This window comes from Macaca thibetana, chromosome 16 (genome assembly GCF_024542745.1).
Source record: "Macaca thibetana thibetana isolate TM-01 chromosome 16, ASM2454274v1, whole genome shotgun sequence".
NCBI classification, from domain to species: domain Eukaryota; kingdom Metazoa; phylum Chordata; class Mammalia; order Primates; family Cercopithecidae; genus Macaca; species Macaca thibetana.
Window position 1 is genome coordinate 19,465,425 of NC_065593.1, and position 23,110 is coordinate 19,488,534.

The following is a 23,110-nucleotide window of genomic DNA, read 5'->3' on the forward strand; positions in this document are numbered from 1 at the left end:
CAGCCTCCTGAGTAGCTGGGATTACAGGTGCGGGCCACTATGCCTGTACTTTTTGTATTTTTAGTAGACATGGGGTTTTGCCATGCTAGCCAGACTGGTCTCAAACTCCTGACCTCAAATGACCTACCTGCTTTGGCCTCCCAAAGTGCTGGGATTACAGGTGTGAGCCACCATGCACCCAGCCCATTTGTCCATTGCTTTCTAATTGTGCCCTTTCTTCATACATCGTTTCTTTAGAACTGAAAAAGCCTGACAGAATAACTTGGTTCCTAGACCCCAGAATCACTATCATTTTTTTAACACTAACAAGTCAAACTGAATCCAAAAGGTAGAATTTCGACTATATAAAGAGGTATTCAATTGAGTGCTACAATCTATGCCAAAGCATTTTACCTTCATTATAGGGCACTGGATTGCCAATCTTTACTCCAACTGCTTCAGCGGACTTCAAAACTTCTAATTCCATCAAAATAACGACTCTCCTGCAAAAGCAGACAAACAGAAACAGGTTAGAAAAATAAATTCCGTTCAAATGATAAGCTACTCAAAATGCTTTCCCTGATGATCATTCTGACAAAACTATTTTCCCTTTGTCACCTGTTTACATAAATATTTCTCTTAAGCTTTCACTGCATCATGATCAAGCCTTTTCTAGATTGCAGGGTTTTCATTTTCCATCTAGTTCCTTAATTAAAATGCAGTGTTCTTGCTACGTACCGTATCTTCAAGGAGCAACTGACACAGTAAGAATTTAGATGACTAAACACAAGAATGTATGGCATAAAAAGGGATGGCCTGTTTTCAGAAACACATACTCATCTAAACAATGACTTTTTCCCAGTGAAAACTAATTATGACAACGGATATGTTTTACAATGTAATTAGGACCCATTTTTAAGAACTTACTGTTCTTTGATTTTTTTTTTTTTTTTTTTTTTGAGACGGAGCCTCGCTCTGTTGCCCAGGCTGGAGTGCAGTGGCTGGATCTCGGCTCACTGCAAGCTCTGCCTCCCGGGTTCACGCCATTCTCCTGCCTCAGCCTCCCGAGTAGCTGGGACTACAGGCACCCGCCACCTCGCCCGGCTAGTTTTTTGTACTTTTTAGTAGAGACGGGGTTTCACCGTGTTAGCCAGGATGGTCTCGATCTCCTGACCTCGTGATCCGCCCACCTTGGCCTCCCAAAGTGCTGGGATTTGTTCTTTGATTTTTAACTCTGACTGAAACCTTGTGATAACTTCCCAATGACGTTAGGCCAAAAAGAAAAACTTGTGCCATGGCTTGCCTGGCCTGGCCTTGCTAACCCCCCTCCAGCGCATCCATGGGGCTGCCTTGCCCTCTGCCCTTTGCCCTCTGCCCTTCCTGTTTCCTTTCAGTGCTGCCATATGCGACAGTCCCTCTGGCCAGAAGGCCTTTGTCCGTGCTGCTCTGCGATCGTGGTGGTGTGTTCTTCCTCATTTTGCCTCATCTAATACTCGTTTTTTAGCTCTCATCTCAAACATCACTTCAAGAGACGCTTCCTTAATCTCTAGTTGAGATCAGGTTGCTTTGTTCTAGTCTTTCCTACAGCCACAATTTCTTTCCTTCAGAACACTCTGCTCCGTCTTAATTATATGTCCATTAGTGATTATTTTATTATTCTCTATCTCTCCTACTAGACTGTACTGTCAATAAAGACAGGTATCCATCCCTCCAGTGCTTAATGAAGCAAACGGCCCACAGTTGTTGCTCAGTACATACTTGATGAGCACATCACAATGTCTGCATTTTAAAAAGAACTGAAACACGAAGAAGGAATTTAACGGGAACACAACTGGAGGCAGGGAGACCAAGAGAAGAGACGAAATGACAGAGGCCTGAATGAGGTTAATGGCTGTGGAGATGAAGAAACTGGCCTAGAGCAATACTTACGCAATAATCTACCCGGTTTCATCACATTTTACACTTCAAATGGTCTGACTGCTGGTTCTGGATTTTTACATACAATCAGTCCGTGTGTGCTACCCTTATCAGGTTTCACATCAGAGTTTCAATCAGATAAGCTTGAAATTATCTGTTCCTGAAAACGATATCTAGATTCCCTGTAATAACTACCTGATAGATACTTAAGTGGCAGATATTTAACTACTTTCCAAAATTATACAAATCACTCCAGAACATATAAAAATAGAAGGCTTATGAATCATTCAGTATGACTCTAATACTAAAACCTAAGATGAAACACACACACAAAACCAAAACTAATTTCATCCTGCGATATCCCACAAATCCTAAATAAAATATCAGCGAGATGAATCTAGCAGCATATTAAAAGAAGACACCAATATCGACTTACAGAGAATACAGATGACAAGGACATATTAAGTGACTTTACAGGGATGCAATCAGCCAAATCCAGACTAGGGGAAACTGCATGAGGTGAAGGATGAATGACCTGGTTTCTTCAGCAAATAAACAGTAAAGGAGAAAAAAGGTAGAGGCAGAGCCTACAGATTCAGAGAGACTTAACAGACCGTCAATCTACTGTCACGGGAACCTCATTTTGGATTCTGATTCATGTAGATTGTGCAGGCGCACGCGCACACACATGTACATGCACGCACACACGCACACACATGTGCACACACACGACAAGTTGGAAATGCAACACTGACAGCGCATTTGTTATTTTAGGTGTGAAATGGGATAGTGTCTTTTTAAGAGTTCTTATCTTTCAAAAACATATACTAAAATATTTATGGATGAAATAATACGATGTCTGAGATTTACTTCGAAATTACAGAGGAGAGTGGACGTTGCAAGGATGGAGATAAAGCAAAAGTGGACAACAGGTAACAATGAAGGGCTATATGGGGACTCATCAAACTACCGTGTATTCTGTCTATTTTTGTAGATGTTTAAAATTTTCCAGAAAAAAAGATTTTAAAAAATAAAAACAGAAAGAAAATGAGCAAGCTAAGAGGATTATTATTATTATTTTTTGAGAGAGTCTCACTCTGTCGCCCAGGCTACAGTGCAGTGGCACAATCTCAGCTCACTGCAACCTCCGCCTCCCAGGTTCAAGCGATTTTCCTGCCTCAGCCTCCTGAGTAGTTGGGATTACAGGCACCTGCCACCACACCTGGCTAATTTTTGTATTTTTAGTAGAGACGGGGTTTCACCATGTTGGCCAGGCTGGTCTTGAACTCCCCACCTCAGGTCATCCACCTGCCTCAGCCTCCTAAAGTGCTGGGATTACAGGTGTGAGCCACCAGCCCAGCCTAGGATTATTTTCTTAAGGCACGATTTATTGCAAAAAAGAAACAAGAGTATTAGGCAATCTTTTTTTTTTTTTTTTTTGAGACACAGTCTTGCTCTGTCGCGCAGGCTGGAGTGCAGTGGGGCGATCTCAACTCACTGCAACCTCCACCTCTCGGGTTCAAGTGATTCTCCTGCCTCAGCCTCCCGGGTAGCTGAGATTACAGGCACCTGCCACCACACCCGGCTAATTTTTGTATTTTTAGTAGAGACAGGGTTTCACTATGTTGACCAGGCTGGTCTCGATCTCCTGACCTCAGGTGATCCGCCTGCCTCAGCCTCCCAAAGTGCTGGGATGACAGGCGTGAGCCACCGTGTCTGGTTGATAATTATTTTTTAAAATATTACTAATACACAGTATGTTGACAAACTTAATGACAAACACTTCTTTTTAAATAACATGTTTATTGAGATATCACTCACATACCATAATGAATTCGCCCTTTCAGAGAGGATAATCCCAGGAGTTTTGCATTCCGCAGTTACGCAAGCATCACCACTACCTAACTTGAGAACGTTGTCATCATCCCCAAAAGAAACCATGTGTACAATGACAGTCACTCCACACTTTACCACCCCTGAGAACCAATCATTGAATTTGTTTGTATGAATTTGTCTATTCAGAAATAGGTACGCTTTTTTTTTTTTTTTTTTGAGATGGGGTCTTGCTCTGTCACCCAGGCTGGAGTACAATGGCACAATCTCGGCTCACTGCAATCTCTGCCTCCCGGGTTCAAGCGATTCTCCTGCCTCAGCCTCCTGAGTAGCTGGGATTACAGGCACCCACCACACGCCCAGTTAATTTGTGTATTTTTAGTAGAGATGGGGTTTCACCATGTTGACCAGGATGGTCTCGATCTCATGACCTTGCGATCTACCCGCCTCAGCCTCCCACAGTGCTGGGATTACAGGCGTGAGCCACCGCACCCGGTCAATAGATACTCTTATGTAACATTTATGAGTAAAATGGGTACACTTTCCATAGGTGTCCTTTGACCCCACAATACAAATTCTAATAATCTGTTATTCAGAAATAAAAGCGTAAACACGTAAAGTACAAGGATGACTGCTAAAGTGCTGTTTAGAATAAACCTAGATGATCACCAAAAAAGCATGGAGTAAATAAACCCAGCCACACACAGGCTCTCAGCAGAGGTACAAAAGAACACCAGGCAAGCCTCCAAGCTGAGGCAGTGCAGTCAGGCAAAGCCCAGGGGAGCGGAGCTGTCCCCGTGACTGGAGAGAGTGAGCTGTGAAGAGTTTCCCAGCAGGGACTGCACCCCATCCCAGCAACGCTTCCACCTTCTCCCACGACCACGCCCTGGAGGACAGAAGAGTGGCTGGAAAGCATCACATAAGCACCCAAGGTGGCCTGGACTGGAAGACAAAGGCTCCCACATGAGAAGACTGGCAACGGGTACCTCGCCTAGACTATGTCAGAGCAAATGCCAAGTCGGGACGGGACTGTCCACATGAAGCATGAACAAAATAAAAAGGATGACAGAGCAACCACACAACACACAACAATGCGTCCGAGTGAAAGGAACGGGGAGGCAGAGACGATTAAAGAACCCACTCTAGAAGAAAGTGCGAGCCAAGATAAGGAGCAAGCCCTCCTCCAAAGCGATCTGCAAAATAAGTACGAATGTACACATTCGACCAATGAAGAGCCAAACGATGAGCTAAAACAGGAGATGAAGAAGAAAAGGGAGCTTGAACAGCTAAGAAAAAACAGAACAAAATAAATACTATTATACATCTCATAATTTATAAAGACGGAGGAGCAGAAAAGAGAAGGCTAAAAACTGTACTATTATGTTGGAAAACCTTGAGGCGAGCCAATGCATCCATTAGAAAAAAGGTTAAACTAAAGACCTATATGGAGGTCAAAGTTATCTACAACATATGTAAAGACTAGAACTCAATAAATGAAATACAAAACAACATTAAGGAATAACACACAGAAAAACTTCCTTGGCAAGAACTGAATCTGCGGACTGAACGAGCACATCACATACCAGAAAAAAAAAAAGAATATGTGCAACTGACATTGAGGCATAGCCTGGTTAAGTACTGAAGTTGAGATATAAACAAAAAAATCTTCAAGCATATAGGTAGAAAAAGCAAAGCTTATTAGCTGGCCACGGTGGTAAGTGCCTGTAGTCCCAGCTACGCGGGAGGCTGAGGTGGGAGAATCACCTGAACCCGGGAGGTCAAGGCTACAGTAAGCCCTGATGGTGCCACTGCACTCCCGCCTGGGCAACCAAAGTGAGGCCTCGAGAGAAAAAAAAAAAGCAAGGCTTTCTACAAGGGAAGAAATCAAACCAGGCTGCCCTTAAGACTTCTCCAGATCAACATTCAATGCCAGAAGACAAAATTCTGAGGGTAAAGTCACAGAACCTAAGAATAGACAGCCAGGCAAGTTGTCATCCAGTAGAAAGGCCAACAGGCTGATAATGGGGAATACGGCATGAAAGGGCCCGTCCAGAAAAAAGTTCTTGAGCGAAATCCAACCAACCTAAAGAGGTAGGAGAAAAGAACAGCTGGAGAAAATTAAGAGTCCTAAAACCAGTGTAACCCAATTTTAAAAAACTACTTACTTAAACCTTTTAGTATTGTTGATCGTTTTTTATCTTGGTGCTGGTGGTGGTTGTTGTTTTGGACTTTTTTGAGACAGGATCTTACTCTACTGTCCAGCCTGGAGTGCAGTGGCACAATCTCAGCTAACCGCAGCCTTCACCTCTCAGGGTTCAGGCCATTCTCTCTCCTCAGCCTTCCGAGTAGCTGGGACCACAGGCACCTGCCACTACGCCCGGCTAACTTTTATTTTTTTTCATAGAGACAAGGTCTCACCATATTCTCCGGGCTGGTCGCAAACTCCTGGGCTCAAGTGATCTTCCCTACCTGGTCTCCCAAAGTGTTGGGACAACAGGTGTGAGCCACTGCACCTTGCCTAAAATAAGTCATTTTTTAGCCATGATAATAACAGTTCTGTTCATCATTGTATCTCCAGCATGCAGCAACTTGTTGGTGTACAACACATTCTTTTTTTAAATTTTTTTTTTTTTTTTTTTTTTGAGACGGAGTCTCGCTCTGTCGCCCAGGCTGAAGTGCAGTGGCACAATCTCGGCTTACTGCAAGCTCCGCCTCCTGGGTTCACACCATTCTCCTGCCTCCGCCTCCCGAGTAGCTGGGACTACAGGCGCCCGCCACCTCGCCCGGCTATTTTTTTTTTTTTTGTATTTTTTTAGTAGAGACGGGGTTTCACCATGTTAGCCAGGATAGTCCCAATCTCCTGACCTTGTGATCTGCCCGTCTCAGCCTCCCAAAGTGCTGGGATTACAGGCTTGAGCTACCGCGCCCAGCCTTTTTTTTTTTTTTTTTAAGAGATAGTCTCTTGCTGTGTTGCCCAGGCTGGAGTACAGTGGTGCAATCACAGCTCACTGCCGTCTCAAACTCCTGGGGTTAGGGAATCCTCCTACTTCAGCCTCCCATGTAGCTAGGACTGTAGCATGTGCCACCACACCTCGCTAATTTATGTAACTTTTTTTTTTTGTAGAGACAGGGTCTGGCTATGTCACCCAGGCTGGTCTCAAACTCCTGACCTCAAGCAACACTCCCACCTTAGCCCCTCAAAGTGCTGGGATTACAGGCATGAGCCACCATACGTGGTTCAACATATTCTATATTGGCTAAATACAGCATTTAATATAAAAGATTCAAGATTGCACACACACACACAAAAGCAGCATTACAAAATAATTATTGTTTTCTGCTGTAAAATAAGGGACCTCTTTTCATTAAAAGATACTTTTGAGGCCAGGCGAGGTGGCTCGCACCTGTAATCCCAGCACTTTGGGAGGCTGAGGTCGGCGGATTGCCTAAGTTCAGGAATTTGAGACCAGCCTGGGCAACATGGCAAACCCCGTTTCTACCAAAAACAAACAAACAAAAAAGATAAGATACTTTTGGGGGAAATCCTGAAAGCGCTGCTTCTGAAGAAATTAGAAATAACAAGATTTCTGCGTTCTACTTTAATCTTCTGCTGTGAAATTTCCGACTTGTTTCCGTGTATTTCTTCCTTGGGTGCCATGTGTTAGCCACCCGAGTTCTTAACTGAATAGCTGTTAAATTCTTAGCTGAAAACTCATTCTTGCCTTCTTTGTTCTTAAATTCGTTCCCATTCTACAATACAATAAGACAGAAAAAAAACACACCGCATACCTTCCGTCTTTCAGCGTGTTCACGATGAATCGGTGAATCTGGCAAACGCAGTTGCTGGACAGTCGTTCTTGCTCCACCAGGGGGTTCAACTGTGTTGCCAACATGAAAGCTGAAAAGCACAGAGATTTCTTCAGCCTCCAAAATCCTGCAGTCTTAAGAATCTGAAAGGTACTCATACCTGTGCTAGCGAAGAAAAACGCCTTACATACATTCCTGAAATGAAAACTAGTCAGACTCTACATAGTGAAAAACTGTGTATTTTGCTGTTAAACATTTGCTGCTCCTCTTAAATGAGTGAATTTGCTAAAGTGGTCAAAATCATTTAAAAATTCTCTCCTTTCTCCCCTTTAGAGCTTCCGACACAGAAATAAAACCCCCAAACAGGAAAGTATAGGGCAGCTAACCCATCACGCTCACCAATGTCAACATCATCCTTAGGGAAATTAATCAGAGAAAACACAGAACACCAGTTAGAGAAAATTAATTAAGCCGAGTGGCAGCTTTCCACTACCTCTAGTCTATTGTTGGAATGCTGACAGCTGCAATTCTGTCTGAATGAAGTACACGGCCAAGCAAGTATGGACTTCATGAATGCCCCCAAATTATGGCAACCAAAGGGCTGGGTGTGCTTCTATTATTTAAATACTCACACATTTCTAGATGGATACGCCATACTCACAGGACAGAGTGTTCAATCCATCACTCATAAGCAGTCGGTAACGCGGCGGACTATTCCCCGTGGTAATGGGACGGATGTTCTAGGACAGAAAACTTGATTGATTAGCCAGGTTGTCTGCCCCGTCCCCAGGGATAAGTAAACCGAAGTGGCAGGAGAGTGAGTTTGCCATTAGTTCAACACAAACTGAATTGTTTGCCCATTCTCTTGACACCTAAATCCAAGTAAAAGAAAATTGGATTTGATGATTTTCCCACTCACCTCTCCACTAACATTATGAAGCACAATACAGAGGGAAGTAAAACGAGCTGCCTGTACTCTTGAGTTCTGACTCAAATTTGGCTGAAAATCAATTACCAAAAAAAATAAATAAATAAATAAATAATGAGGCACCCAATATACACAAGGTGTTTTGTAGGAAATGTGCTAAAAATACAAAATGAACAAAAAGTACCCTTGTCCTGAAGGGGCTAACGACTGGGGTGGAGATGGAGGCAGAGACCTAAGTCACATGTGCCCATGATCAGGTGGCAGAGCTGAGACCTTCATCCCCACCTGAGAGAGAGCAGAGGCAGGTTTCCAAAGGAAGTGAAATCTGCGCACAGAGGCCCACGCTGACCCACAGCTAGTGCCCTGCAACAGAGACCCATCAGACCGGCTGACTGAAACCCTGCATGCGTGAGCCCACATTCTGCCTCTAGTGTTCAAAACTCCCACTGAAGTTCGAGAACCCCTTAAACAAATGATGTGTTAACTGAAGAATGTTAAGGAGGCAAGTTCATATTAGATGTATTTCTGAAGTCATATAAAAGGCTGATGTGAGGCCGGGTGCGGTGGCTCAAGCCTGTAATCCCAGCACTTTGGGAGGCCGAGACGAGCGGATCACGAGGTCAGGAGATCGAGACCATCCTGGCTAACACAGTGAAACCCCGTCTCTACTAAAAAAAATACAAAAAAAAAAACTAGCCGGGCGTGGTGGCAGCACCTGTAGTCCCAGCTACTCGGGAGGCTGAGGCAGGAGAATGGCGTGAACCCGGGAGGCGGAGCTTGTAGTGAGCCGAGATCCAGCCACTGCACTCCAGCCTGGGCGACAGAGCGAGACTCCGTCTCAAAAAAAAAAAAAAAAAAAAAAGGCTGATGTGAACGAGACAAACCCAAGGGCAGAAAGGCAAGGTGCACCACAGTCATCTATCAACGGCGAGGAGGGAGTGAGGCAAAGCCTTCAATCTGAACCTCCAAAGACAGTAGAACTTAGCAGCTCACGTAGTAATATTTTCAAAAAGCCTGGCTCCTTTCAGGGGTACAATGGAGACTGGCCTATTTTTTGTGACAAGGCGGGGAATTTCCGAAAGTGGACAAATCTGTCCGTCCTTCATCGGACGTAATTTATAATCAGCTGACTCTAATGAAGTTGACAAGGAACACACACAGGTACTTACAATGACTTGGAGGATGGGCTTTATGGATGTATCCCCCTGCTGCATGATGGCCTGAGGGAGTAAAAACAGGTTTGTGTGAGATATGCACTCAAAGCACGAAGAAAATGACATGTTTTTATAGTTCGTATTTGGAATATACAGATAAGATTGTTAAAAGAGCCCATTCAGAGCCTGTCAGCTGAAACATCTAGTTGATCACTCTGGACAAATCATAAAATGGTAAGAGGGAGATACGTGTTTTACAACAAGGAAACACAGTACATCTCTAACACCGATATCACGTATGTATTCATTATTCACAACAGCACATTCATTTCCCTCTAGTACTCATTAACAGGGGATTAGATAAATAAATTCTACATATATTAAAGAGATAATAAGGGAACGTTAGGAACAACTTTATAAAACAACCAAGATAAAGTGGATAAACCTCTCGAAAAATACAAATTATCAAAACTGATACAAAAGAAAATCTATGTAACTCTATATCTATTAAAGAAATTGAATTTATAATTCTAAATATTCCAAAAGAGAACACTCTAGGTCCAGATGGCTTTACTGGTGAATTCTAACATTTAAGAAAAAACAAACAAACAAACAAAAACTTGCATAAATTATTTCAGAAAACAGAAAAGACAAGACTTTCTTTCCAAGTCATTTTATGATGTTACGTTTACTACGACAGGAAAAAAAAAAAAAAAAGACCACCCCATGCAGTGGTTCATGCCTATAATCCTAGCACTTTGGGAGGCCGAGGTGGGAGGACTGTTTTGAGCCCAAGACTTCAAGACCAGCCTAGGCAACATAGCGAGACTCTGTCAAAAAAAAAAAAAAAAAAAAAAAAAAAACTTCAACAAATAGCAAATCAAATCCAGCACTATATAAAATGGGTAATATGTCATGACCAAGTGTGATTTAGTCAAGGAAGGCAAGGTTTATTCAACAACTGAAAAATCAATGTAATTTGTCACATTCACAGAAGAGAAAAATCATTATCAACTGAACAGATACAGAAAAGGCAACACTTATTCATTATAAAGTCTTAGCAAACTAGGCATAGAAGTAATGCTTAAACTGATAGCTGACATCTACAAAAAAAATCTATGGTCACCATCACACTTAACAGTAAAAGACAATCACAGGCTACTAAGATCGGGAATAAGGCAAGGATATACCTCTTAACATCTTTATTCAACGTGGTATTAGAGGTTCTAACTCATGCAATAAGGCAAGGGAAAAATGGGCATAAAGATTAAAAAGGAACCGGCCGGGCGCGGTGGCTCATGCTTGTAATCCCAGCACTTTGGGAGGCCGAGGCGGGCAGATCACTTGAGGTCAGGAGTTCGAGACCAGCCTGGCCAACATGGTGAAACCCTGATCCTTCCAAAAATTAAAAACTTAGCCGAGCGTGATAGTGCACGCCTGTAATCCCAGCTGCTGGGGAGGCTGAGACAGGAGACTCGCTTGAACCCAGGAGGCGGAGGTTGGAGGGAGCTGAGATCGCGCCACTGCACTGCAGCCTGGGCCACAGAGTGAGGCTCCCTCTCCAAATAAAAAATAAAAATATTAAAAAGGAACAAATAAAACTTCCTTTATTTGTAGACAACATGATCCTTTACACAGAAAATCCTACGGTATCTATAAAAACTAGTTAAGTTGATTTAGCAAGTTTGCAGGACACAAGGTGGGTTGTGGAAAAATCACGTGTATTTCAATACACTAGCAATAAACAACTGAAGAATGAAATTTTCAAAAATGCCACTTAGACACCATAAAAAAAAAAATTTTTTTTTTTTGAGACAGTCTCGCTCTGTCGTGCTAGAGTGCAGTGGCGCAATCTCAGCTCACGGCAACCTCTAACGCCCGGGTTCAAGCAGTTCTCCCGCTGCAGCCTCCTGAGTAGCTGGGGTTACAGGCGTGCACCACCACATTTGGCTAATTTTTGTATTTTTGTAGAGATGGGGTTTCACCATGTTGGTCAGGCTGGTCTCGAACTCCTGACCTCTGGTGATCTGCCCGCCTCAGCCTCCCAAAGTGCTGGGATTACAGGTGTGAGCCACCACACCGGGTCTCAAAAGTAAATTATTTAGGGATATATTTAACAGTACATATGTAAAAACTGCACACTGAAAACTACCAACAAGGCTCATGCTTATAATCTCAGCACTTTCGGAGACGGAAGGAGGAGGATCACTTGAGCCCAGGAGTTTGAGACCAGTCTGGGCAAGATAAGGAGCCCCGTCTCTATAAAAAGTTAGCCAGGTGGGGCCGGGCGCGGTGGCTCACACTTGTAATCCCAGCACTGTGGGAGGCCAAGGCGGGCGGATCACGAGGTCAGGAGATTGAGACCATCCTGGCTAACATGGTGAAACCCTGTCTCTACTAAAAATACAAAAAACTAGCCAGGTGTGGTGGTACACACCTATAGTACCAACTACTTAGGAGGCTGAGGCAGGAGAATCGCTTGAACCTGGGAGGCGGAGGTTGCAGTGAGCCAAGATTGCGCTATGGCACTCCAGTCTGGGTGACAGAGAATCCATCTCAAAAGAAAAATATATATATATTAGCCAGGTATGTAGTGCCTACCTGTAGTCCCAGCTACTCAGAAAGCTGAGGAACAATCAGCCCAGGAGGTCTAGGCTGTAGTGAACTGTGATTGCACCACTGCACTACAGCCTGGATGACAAAGCAAGACCATGTCTCAAAACAAACATCTGTTTTCATTTTCTTTTTCTTTTCTTATTGTACTTTGTTTCTCTATACTTCAGCGGATGCAAAGGGATCAGTACTTTGGGAGGCTGAGACAGGAGGATTGCTTGAGGTCAGGAGTTCGAGACCAGCCTGGCCAACATGGCAAAATCCCATCTCTACAAAAAATACAAAAAGTAGCTGGGTGTGGTGGCACACGCCTGCAGTCAAGGTGAGATGGCACCACTGTACTCTAGCCTGAATGACAGAGTAAAGCCCTGTCTCAAAAAAAAAACAAAAAAAAAACAATTAGCTGGGCGTAGTGGTCCCAGCTACTTGGAGGGTGAGGTGGGAGGATCACTTGAGCCAGGGAGATAAAGCTGCAGTAAACTATGATCATGTATGTCACCGCACTCCAGCCTGGGTGACTGAGTGAGATCCTGCCTCAAAAAATAAAAATAAAAATAAAAATAAGAAATGAAGCTGGAGGCCAGGCACGGTGGCTCAGGCCTATACTCCCAGCATTTTCGGAGGCCGAGGCAGGCGGATCACATGAGGTTGGGAGTTCGAGACTAGCCTGGCCAGCATAGTGAAACCCCATCTCTACTAAAAATACCAAAATTAGCTGGGTGTGGTGGCGGGGGCCTGTAATCCCAGCTATTCAGGAGGCTGAGGTAGGAGAACTGCTTGAACCCGAGAGGTAGAGGTTGCAGTGAGCACTGCACCACTGCAGCCTGGGTGACAGAGTGAGACTCCGCCTCAAAAAAAAAGAAAGAAATGAAGCTGCAGAATTTACAATGCCAAATTTCAAGATTTACTATAAATCTGCAATTTTTATGACAATGTGGTATTGATGTAAGCACCAACATAGAAATCAATTGCAGAACAGACATTCCAGAGATAGAGATATACACATATGCAGTCCACTGATTTTATCTAAAGTGACTAAGTCACTCAATGTAACAGGATAGTCTTTTCAATAAACAGGGCTGGAACAACTGAATATCTATATTAAAAAAAAAGATCTATATATCATAGATAAAATAGTAAACTTGAAATGCATCATGGACCACAAGGCAAGGCTAAAACTATAAAACTTCCGGAAGAAAACACAGTATAAAAGATTTGTGACCTTGGGTGGGGTAGGCAAAGATTTCTTTTTTTTATTTTTTTGAGACTGAGTTTCACTCTTGTTGCCCAGGCTGAAGTGCAATGGCGCGATCCTGGCTCACCGCAACCTCTGCCTCCTGGGTTCAAGCCATTCTCCTGACTCAGCCTCCCGAGTAGCTGGGATTACAGGCACCCATCACCACGCCCCGCTAATTTTGTATTTTTAGTAGAGACAAGATTTCTCCATGTTGGCCAGGCTGGTCTCAAACTCGCGACCTCAGGTGATCCGCCCGCCATGGCCTCTCAAAGTGCTGGGATTACAGGCATAAGCCACTGCGCCCAGCCTAGCAAAGATTTCTTAGGACACACAAATACAAGACTGCAAAAAACAAAACAAAAACAGACAAAAAACCCACAACCTGATAACCTGGACTTCACCAAAATTTAAAAATGCACTTCAAAAAAAGAAAATTTCAAAAAAGAAAGAGCAAGTCACAGATTGGGAGAAAATATATGTAATATTTATATTTAACAAAAGACCCATCAAGAATAAAGAATTCTTACAACTCTTTAATAAGCACAAAACCCAATTTTTAGGTGAACAAAAGACGTGAACAGACATTTCTTTTGTGAAGATATACAAATGGCCAGTAAGCCCATGAAAAGATGCTCATTAGTCACCAGAGAAATACAAATTAAAACCACAGTGAGATACCTTTATACTTTCACTAGACTACTCAAGATCAAAGACTGACGACTGGCAAGGACATGGAGCAACTAGAATTCTCATAATCACACTGGAAAAGTTTGGCAATTTCTTTTAAACATTCAGTTACCTATGACCCAGCAATGACGCACCTAGCTATTTATCCCAGAGAAATGAAAACATATTTCCACAAAAAGATTTGTACTTAAATGGTCATAGCATCTTCATTTAAGTCAAAAGATGAAAATAACCCAAACGTGCAATAACAAACAAATTTTGTTATAGTCACACAATGGAATACTACTGAGCAATACAAAAGTGCAAATTACTGAATTAACATGGATAAAGCTCAAAAACCATTTTGGTCCAGAGTGGTGGCTTATGCCTGTAATCCCAACACTTCGGGAGGCCAAGGTGGGAGGATCACTTGAGCCCAGGAGTTCAAGATCATCCTGGACAACACACCAAGACTCCATATCTACAAAAAATATTTTTAGGCCGGGTGTGGCGGCTCACGTCTGTAATCCCAGCACTTTGGGAGGCCGAGGTGGGTGGATCACGAGATCAAAAGATTGAGACCATCCTGACCAGTATGGTGAAACCCCGTCTCTACTAAAAATACAAAAATTCATCAGGCATAGCTACTTGGGAGGCTGAGGCAGGAGAATCGCTTGAACCCAGGAGGCAGAGGTTGCAGTGAGCTGAGGTCACACCACTGCACTCCAGACTGGCAACAGAGCAAGACTGTGTCTCAAAAAAAAAAAAAAAAAAAAAAAAATTTTTTTTTTTTTTAAAATTAGCCAAGAGTGGTGGCATGCATCTGTAGTCCCAGCTACTCAGGAGGCTGAGGTGCGAGGATCTCTTAAGTTCAGGAGGTCAAGGCTGGAGTGAGTCATGACTGTGTCACTGTACTCCAGCCTGGGTGACAGAGACCCTACCTCTGGAAAAAAAAAAAAAAAAATTGCTGAAAGAAGCCAGACACAAAAAGGTAGATATTATTTGATTCCATTTATATGAAGTCTTAGGAAAGTCAAAACTAACCTACAGAGAGAAACCAGAACACCGACTGCCTCGGGTGAGGACGGAGGTGAGGAAGGAGCGGGAGGTGGGGTGCACTGATGGGACTATTCTGTATCTCCACTGGGGCAATGCAGCTACAGGGGTGCGTACATTTGTCAAAGTTCATCAAGCTGTACACTTACAATAGGTGCGATTTGGCTGGGCGCGGTGGCTCATGCCTGTAAATCCCAGCACTTCGGGAGGCCAAGGCGGGCAGATCATGTGAGGTCAGAAGGTTGAGACCAGCCTGGCCAACATGGCAAAACCCTGTCTCTACTAAAACAAAAATTAGCCGGGTGAGGTGGCATGCACCTGTAACCCCAGCTATTAAGGAGGCTGAGGCATGAGAATTGCTTGAACCTGGGAGGCAGAGGTTGCAGTGAGCTGACACTGCGCCACTACACTCCAGCCTGGGCAACAGGAGACTCTGCTTAAAAAAAAAAAAAAGGTACAATTTACTATATGTAAGTGAAATGTCAATGACAGTGATTTTTCTAAAAAGCAGTTATTTCTGTGGAATAGAAGCGGACAAGGTAGGGCAGAAGGTCAGTAATTACATTAAACACCTCTTTCTTTCTTCTTTATAAATGAAATAGAGACAGGATCTTGCTATGTTGCCCAGCCTGGTATCAAACTCCTTCTTGGCCTCAAGGGATCCTCCTGCCTTAGCCTCCCCAAGTGACATTAACACATGTGAGCCACCATGCCCGGCCATAAACACTTTTCTGTTCCGTTTGATTTTAAAACCACACGCGTATATGAGAGGAATTGAAAAAGTACATGAAAAATGTGCATTATGAAAAAACTATCCATGCATTTCAAAAATTTTTTGCACTGAAATAAACTCATACTAACTTGTTATAACGTGTCTGAACAAGATCTAGTGTGAGGCACTAAGAAGGATTAGACATCAATTTGAAAAGAGTCCCATGGGAGCAACACGAATTCTGCTAAAATGGAAGCAACAATGAACACCAAATTCAAGGTGAAGCTTGGGTGGAAGAAGGGTGAAATCACCAATGCTTTATGAAAGAAAAGTATATGGGGACAATGCTCCAAAGAAACCAGCTGTTTACAAATGGATAACTCGTTTTAAGGGACAAGGCCAGGCACAGTGGCTCATGCCTATAATCCCAAAGACTTGGGAGGCAAGGCAGGAGAACTGTTTGGAGGCCAAGAGTTCGAGACTAGCTTAGGCAAGATGGTGAAACCCCATCTCTACACAAAATTAAAAAAAAAAAAAAATTAGCTGGGCACGGTGGCATGCACCTGTAGTCCCAGCTACTCGAGAGGTTGGGGTGGGAGGATCACTTGAGCCCAGGAGTTAGAGGTTGCAGTGAGCTATGATCGTACCACTACACTCTAGCCTGAGAGACAAAAAATGAGACTGTCATTTAAAAAAAAAAACTACGGCCCGGTGCAATGGCTCAAGTCTGTAATCCCAGGACTTGGGGAGGCCGAGGTGGGCAGATCACTTGAAGACAGGAGTTCAAGACCAGCCTGACCAACATGACAAAACCTCGTCTCTACTAAAAATACAAAAATTAGCTGGGCGTGGTGGCACACGTCTGTAATTGGGAGGCCGAGGCAAAAGAATCGCTTGAACCCGGGAGGTGGAGGTTGCCACGAGCCGAGATCGCGCCTCTGCACTCTAGCCTGGGCAACAGAGTAAGATCCTGTCTTAAAAAAAAAAAAAAAAGAAAAGCCCTAGTAAGTATACAAAGCGACAAAATGTAATACTCAAGGGCACATATGTTCGGCCAGGCGAGGTGGCTCATGCCTGTAATCCCAGCACTTTGGGAGGCCGAGGCAGGAGGATCATGAGGTGAGGAGATCGAGACCATCCTGGCTAACACGGTGAAACTCCATCTCTACTAAAAATACAAAAAATTAGCTGGGCATGGTGGCGGGCGCCTGTAGTCCCAGCTACTTGGGAGGCTGAGGCAGGAGAATGGCGTGAACCCGGGAGGTGGAGCTTGCAGTGAGCCGATATCCTGCCATTGCACTCCAGCCTGGGCGCCTGGGCGACAGTGTGAGACTCCGTCTCAAAAAAAAAATGTTCAAATGCCCCATGGAAGAAGGGAGGAGTATGAAAAATACCAGAAATCTAAATTTAAAAAAAAATGTGGGGGTGACTGGAGAGTAGGCTGAGAGTATGCTGCGGATGGGAATGGTGGCAGGAACGTATGCTGAGTGGAAGTGAACAGCCCAGGCAAAAAAAAAAAAAAAAAAAGATGGTGCCAGTATGGATGGAAAGAAGCCGGTGGGCTTGGTAGATCTACGCGGAGGTACAATACACTTCGCTTGGTGAGGAACTGGACGCCCAGGTGATGGACAATGTAGGAGGAATGATTTCTCAATCTCTGGTTAGCACTGAATTGAACAGATAATGGTACCATTCGTGGAGATAGGGATCAAGAGGCCCAGACTTAGAAAGATAACGAATTTGCTTTGGGATATGTATATTGAACTTAAAAGCCTCTGAAGCATGGAATAAGCAGATAGATTATAGAAGTTTGTCTTTTAGAGTAAAGGTGGCTCAGTACAAAGAAATTTGTCACGCCTGTAATCCCAGCATTTTGGGAGGCCGAGGCGGGCGACACAATGGAGGTCTGGAGTTCGAGATCAGCCCGGCCAACATGATGAAACCCTGTCTCTAATAAAAACACAAAAAAGTAGCCAAGTGTGGTGGCGCACACATGTAGTCCCAGCTACTCGGGAGACTGAGGCAGGAGAATCGCTTGAACCCGGGAGACGGAGGTTGCAGTGAGCCGAGATCGCGCCACTGCACTCCAGCCTGGGCGACACAGTGTGACACTCACACAGTGAGTGTCGCCCAGGCTGGAGGAAAAAAAAAAAAAGAAATTGCCTTTGGAAGTCAAGAGGGCCTAGAGGGAGCCTTGAGTCAACAAAAATTTACAAAGAGGGGCCTGCAAATAAGACGGGGATAGACCCGCCAAGCTGAGCCACTAAAACCCAAGGAAGAGGGTGTGACCAGAAGAAGCAGGGCTCAAAAGCAAACGCTGCTGAGAACTCAGGTAAGCTGAAAACGGAAAAGGGCTGGATTTAGCAACTTGGAGGACACTGGTCCCTTGAGCCGGGGTTTTCTACAGCGATCAAGGGGATGCCTGGAGTGGGTTAAAGAGTTGATGAGAGGCGAGGAAAGGAAGTGGCTGAAACCAGACAAGAAGTTTGGCTGCGGGGCAGGAAAGGAGAAGAAACAGAAAGTGGCCGCAGGTGGAAGATCCAGAAAAAGGCAAGCATTTATTTACTTTGTTCTTAAGTAGGAAAAACGTGAGCATGTTTCAAAGACGATCAGAAGAATGCTTTGAGGAGGGGGTGATGACACTAGACGGGGGATCGGCGGGTCCCCACCGCCCCCCGCCTTCTCCTCCCCTCGCGTTCATCCCCCGTCGCCCCGGGCTCCCCTCCCCCTCTCCACTCCGCTAGGCTTGGGGCCGCAGCCATCCCGCACCGCCGGCCCGGCCCCCGGCACCTCCTCACCGCAATGGCCCCCTCGCTCAGTTGGCCGACCATGGCTCCGCCGCCCCGACTCCCGCGCGGACCCCGCGACAGCTGGAGCTTCCCCACCGGGGTCCCGCGCGCTGCGCAGTTATTGGCCCGAGGAGTTGCGTGCGCCGCTCCCGCCCCCGACGTGCGCGCGGCCCAGGGGCGGGCCCGGGCGCTGCGCAGCCGCCACATTGGCCGAGGCGCGGCGCACGTGACTTGCTCGCGGGCCCAAGGGAGGCCTGGCGCGGAACACGGGGCGCGGGGCGGGGCGCCGAGGGGCGCGCCAGGAGCTGCGCGGGCGCGGGGAGGGAGTCCGCGGCCCAGTTCCGGGCGCCTGTGAGCGGGCTCACGAGGCTTTCTCGCCTCGGTTTCCGGCCAGTGCACGGGTTGGTAGCCCAGAGGAGGTTAAAGCTGTTCCCTGAGACCTCAGCTGCTAAATGGAGTCGCAGCAGTGACCCGGTTCCTCCAGCAACGCGGGGCTGACTTCTCGACCGGGTCCAAACCCTGAGCTTGGCACCGTTGAGGGGGGGGTCTCCGAAGGGGAATCAGACCTGGTCCCTGTCCGTGGAGAAGAGGACAGTGTGTGGGGGCACTTTATGCCGTGAGTAGCCCCAGCGCCAGGTAGACGTGGTACAGGCCCCAAGAGTGTTGGAAATCAGGGAAGCCTTCCCAGAGGACGTGCCGTTTGAACCGAGTCGAAGAACGAACCTGTGGGAATTTTCCAGGTGGACTCCATAAGCCAGGGTAGGATTGGTCCGGAAAGCACGAATAGCCTCTGCCAAAACCTTGGAGAGATGAAATAGCCTGGCAAGCCGGGGATCGCAATGAGTAGTTCAGTATGCAAGGCTGCAGAGGAACAAGTGAGACCTGAGAATTAGAAAGTCAGCCAAGGGTCAAGTAAGGACGGTTTTGTCCTGGGCTTCCTGATATGCTTGGAGTAGCGTTGATGAATTTAAGGCAGAGCACTGACTTCTGTCTCAGTGTTGGAGGCTGGATTGAAAGTGGGGGGGGGGTGCCAATGGCATGGACACTAATTATGACACTCTAGGAAGAATGCCAGACGAGATGGTGAGGACTTAAACCGAAGGAATGACCTGGGGGTTGAAAGAGAACGCTGAACTATATGAGAGAGAGAAATACCTGTTAATTGAATAGTTGCTGGGGTGGGTGAGAAAGAAAAATCTGGGGAAGTGTCTCAGGTTTCAGACTTGAGAAACTAGGGGGATCAGGCCGGGCGCGGTGGCTCACACTTGTAATCCCAGCGCTTTGGGAGACCCAGGCTGGAGGATCACCTGAGGTCAGGAGTTCGAGACCAGCCTGGTCAACATGGTGAAACCCCATCTCTACTAAAACTACAAGAATTAGCCAAGAGTAGTGGCGCACTCCATAATCCCAGCTACTCCGAGGCTGAGGCAGGAGAATTGTTTGAACCTGGGAGGCAGAGGGTGCAGTGAGCCGAGATCGTGCCACAGCGCTCCAGCCTGGGGGACAGAGCAAGACTGTCTCACGCACAAAAAAAAAGACTAAGAGGACACGGATGATAGCTATCTAGTCTGCTTCCTCTTTGTATAACCATCACCTGCATGGTGCCTGTCACAAAGTAGTCTTTCAGTAAATATTTCTGAATGGAAGGATGTTGAGTGAATTGCTGTGAGAGAATATAGATCTTTCCTTAGCATGTAAACTAGAGGAAAATACCACAAGAATTGATTTTATTGCTTTAGGCTTCCTTGAATGAAATCTTGATTTTTTTTTTTTTTTTTTTTTTTTTTTGACACAGAGTCTCCCTCTGTTGCCTAGGTTGGAGTGCAATGGCGTGATCTCAGCTCACTGCAACCTTGGCCTCCCCAGTCAAGTGATTCTCTTGCTTCAGCCTCCAGAGTAGCTGAGACTACAGGCGTGCGCCACCACACCCGGCTAATTTTTTTGTATTTTTAGTAGAGACGGGGTTCACTGTGTTAGCCAGGATGGTCTCGATCTCCTGACCTCATGATCCACCCACCTCGGCCTCCCAAAGTACTGGGATTACAGGTGTGAGCCACTGCACGGGGCCAAACTCTTGATTTTCTAAAATCGTGCGTTTGTGAGATTCCTATTTTCTTCCTCATTGTATAGATGGAAAGCAGCATGGGTCTGCCTGCGGATGAGTGGAAATCATACCTGCTTCAAAAGTGGGCTTCACTCCCGAAGTCCATTCAGCTCACCATTTCTACAGCAGAGACCTTGAGCGATATCTTTCTTCATTCCTCTTCACTTCTTCAGTAAGTACATGGAAGCGTTAACAAGGCAATTGTGACCTGAAAAACGTTCTGTTTTGTCATTTGCTCTGAAGTAATCTCTGTCTCTCTCTCTTTCTTAAATAGAGATCGAGTCTTGTTATGTTGCCCGGGCTGGTCTCAAATTTCTGGGCTCAAGCAATCTGGCCTCCCACGTTGCTGGGAGTACAGGTGTGAGCCATCATGCCTGGCCCAGTAATATCTCTTTTTTTTTTTTTTTTAATTTTTTATTATACTTTAACTTCTAGGGTACATGTGCACAATGTGCAGGTTTGTTACGTATGTATACGTGTGCCATGTTGGTGTGCTGCACCCATTAACTCATCATTTACATTAGGTGTGTCTCCTAATGCCAACCCTCCCCCCACCCCCCCACCCCCCACCCCCGTAATATCTCTTTTTGATGGAAAATGCCTGAAGTGCTTTTCGTGGTTCCTTTCTATCCCAGCATGTCCTGTGAACTAATTCACTTCTGTCATCCCGCAGGATTAGCCAGATCTTTCCTCAGGAAAGCTCTCACTGAGCCTCAGCTGGGCCATCTTTACTCTGTACATTTACAACGCTGTGTGATTTTCCTTTATATATGTGTGTGCTCTTTTGACTAATGCCTGCATTTGCCACTAGATTGTGAATTTCATGAGGGAAGGGACCATGTTTGTATTTGTTTGTGTTTCTTTTTTTTTTTTTTCGAGACAGGGTCTCCGTCTATCGCCCAGGCTAGAGTGCAGTGGCGCAATCTCAGCTCACTGCCTCTGCCTCCCAGGTTCAAGCGATTCTCCTGTCTCAGCTTCCCGAGTATTTGGGATTACAGTCGCACACTACCACGCCTGGCTAATTTTTTTTTTTTTTTTTTTTTTTGAGACAGGGTCTCACTCTGTCACCCAGGCTGGAGTGCAGTGACACGATCTCAGCTCACTGCAACCTCCGCCTCCTGGGTTCAAGCGATTCTCATGCCTCAGCGTCCCAAATAGCTGGGACTACAGGCATATGCCACCACATCCGGCTAATATTTTTGTATTTTCAGTAGAGATGGGGTTTCACCATGTTGGCCAGGCTGGTCTTGAACTCCTGCCCTCAAATGATCCGCCCATCTCAGCCTCCCAAAGTGCTGGGATTACAGGCATGAGCCACTGTGCCCGGCCTGTTTGTCTTTCTATAGACAAAAATAGTGCAGTGTCAAAAAACAATTGCTCAGTAAACATTAATTGAATGATAGTTTGGTAAAGTACATAAAGTTCTTAGTTTAGTGACTGGCTCTTATTAGTGCTTAATATGTCATATAAACCAGAACCTTATATATTTGCAGATCCACAAACACACACCTTTAAAGTTCAAGGTTGACATCTTTGTGCCAGGAACTGGCACAGTGCCTGGCACTTAGTAGGTGCTCAGATATTAATTGAATGAAATAATGAGTTCAGTTTTGAGCCTTGCCAGTTCAGATACTTGGTACAATTAGGGTTATACTTCTTTTGTTATTCTTCTTTTCTTTTTTTTTTTTAGACAGAGTTTTGTTCTTGTTGCCCAGGCTGGAGTGCAGTGGGGCAATCTTGGCTCACTGCAACATCCGCCTCCCAAGTTCAAGCAATTCTGCCTTAGCCTCCCGAGTAGCTGGGATTGCAGGCTCATGCCACCACACCCGGCTAATTTTGTATTTTTAATAGAGATAGGGTTTCGCCATGTTGGGTAGGCTGGTCTCCAACTCCTGGCCTCAGAGGATCCGCCTGCCTTGGCCTCCAAAAGTGCTGGGATTGCAGGCATGAGCCAGCGCACCCGGCCCCCCAGTACATTTTTATTTCTAGCCTCTTTGTGTCCCTTGCCCATTTTCTAGTGGGTTGTCTTTCTTTCTCTTGTTCATTTGTAGGAGATCTTCATAAATCTAGCTGTGTAATTTTTTGCTATGTAAGTTATTTGCTATATAAATTATTCCCAATCTGTTTATCTTTTTTACCTTATTTACAATGTAAATTTTGTACATTTACATTCTATATAAATTGTGTATATAGGTTTTAAATTTTTAAATTTTATTTAAATTTTTTTAGAGACAAAGTCTCAGTATGTTGTTCAGGCGGACCTCAAGCTCCTGGGCTCAAGCGATCCTCCTGCCTTGCTTGGGATGGTGGAGTAA

The 23,110-nt window shown here is 45.1% G+C and overlaps 3 protein-coding genes across 8 annotated transcripts in view; 1 reads left to right on the top strand and 2 right to left on the bottom strand.

Annotated features, from left to right (window-relative positions):
- The window catches only part of RPA1 (replication protein A1), a 63,113-nt gene extending 44,261 nt beyond the window's left edge, over positions 1-18,852 (bottom strand). The window contains exons 1-5 of the mRNA XM_050763564.1: positions 18,701-18,852; positions 9,634-9,684; positions 8,198-8,276; positions 7,519-7,627; positions 394-482 (exon numbers count right to left, since the gene is read on the bottom strand). Coding sequence (XP_050619521.1) covers positions 394-482; positions 7,519-7,627; positions 8,198-8,276; positions 9,634-9,684; positions 18,701-18,733 — 361 coding nt within the window. The 5' untranslated portion in view covers positions 18,734-18,852. The remainder of the gene's footprint in view (positions 1-393; positions 483-7,518; positions 7,628-8,197; positions 8,277-9,633; positions 9,685-18,700) is intronic.
- The window catches only part of OVCA2 (OVCA2 serine hydrolase domain containing), a 219,978-nt gene extending 198,624 nt beyond the window's left edge, over positions 1-21,354 (bottom strand). The window contains exon 1 of the mRNA XM_050763593.1: positions 21,348-21,354. The gene's annotated coding sequence lies outside the window, so the exon portion shown is untranslated. The remainder of the gene's footprint in view (positions 1-21,347) is intronic.
- Positions 18,977-23,110, top strand: part of SMYD4 (SET and MYND domain containing 4) — a 45,528-nt gene continuing 41,394 nt past the window's right edge. For 4 of the 6 annotated variants that reach the window (XM_050763535.1, XM_050763538.1, XM_050763541.1 and 1 more), the window contains exons 1-2: positions 18,977-19,450; positions 20,822-20,967. In XM_050763535.1, the coding sequence (XP_050619492.1) occupies positions 20,822-20,967 (146 nt within the window). In that variant the 5' untranslated portion in view covers positions 18,977-19,450. Of the gene's footprint in view, positions 19,604-20,821; positions 20,968-23,110 lie in introns of all 6 variants that reach the window. The other 2 variants (XM_050763536.1, XM_050763537.1) reach the window with 2 other exon arrangements.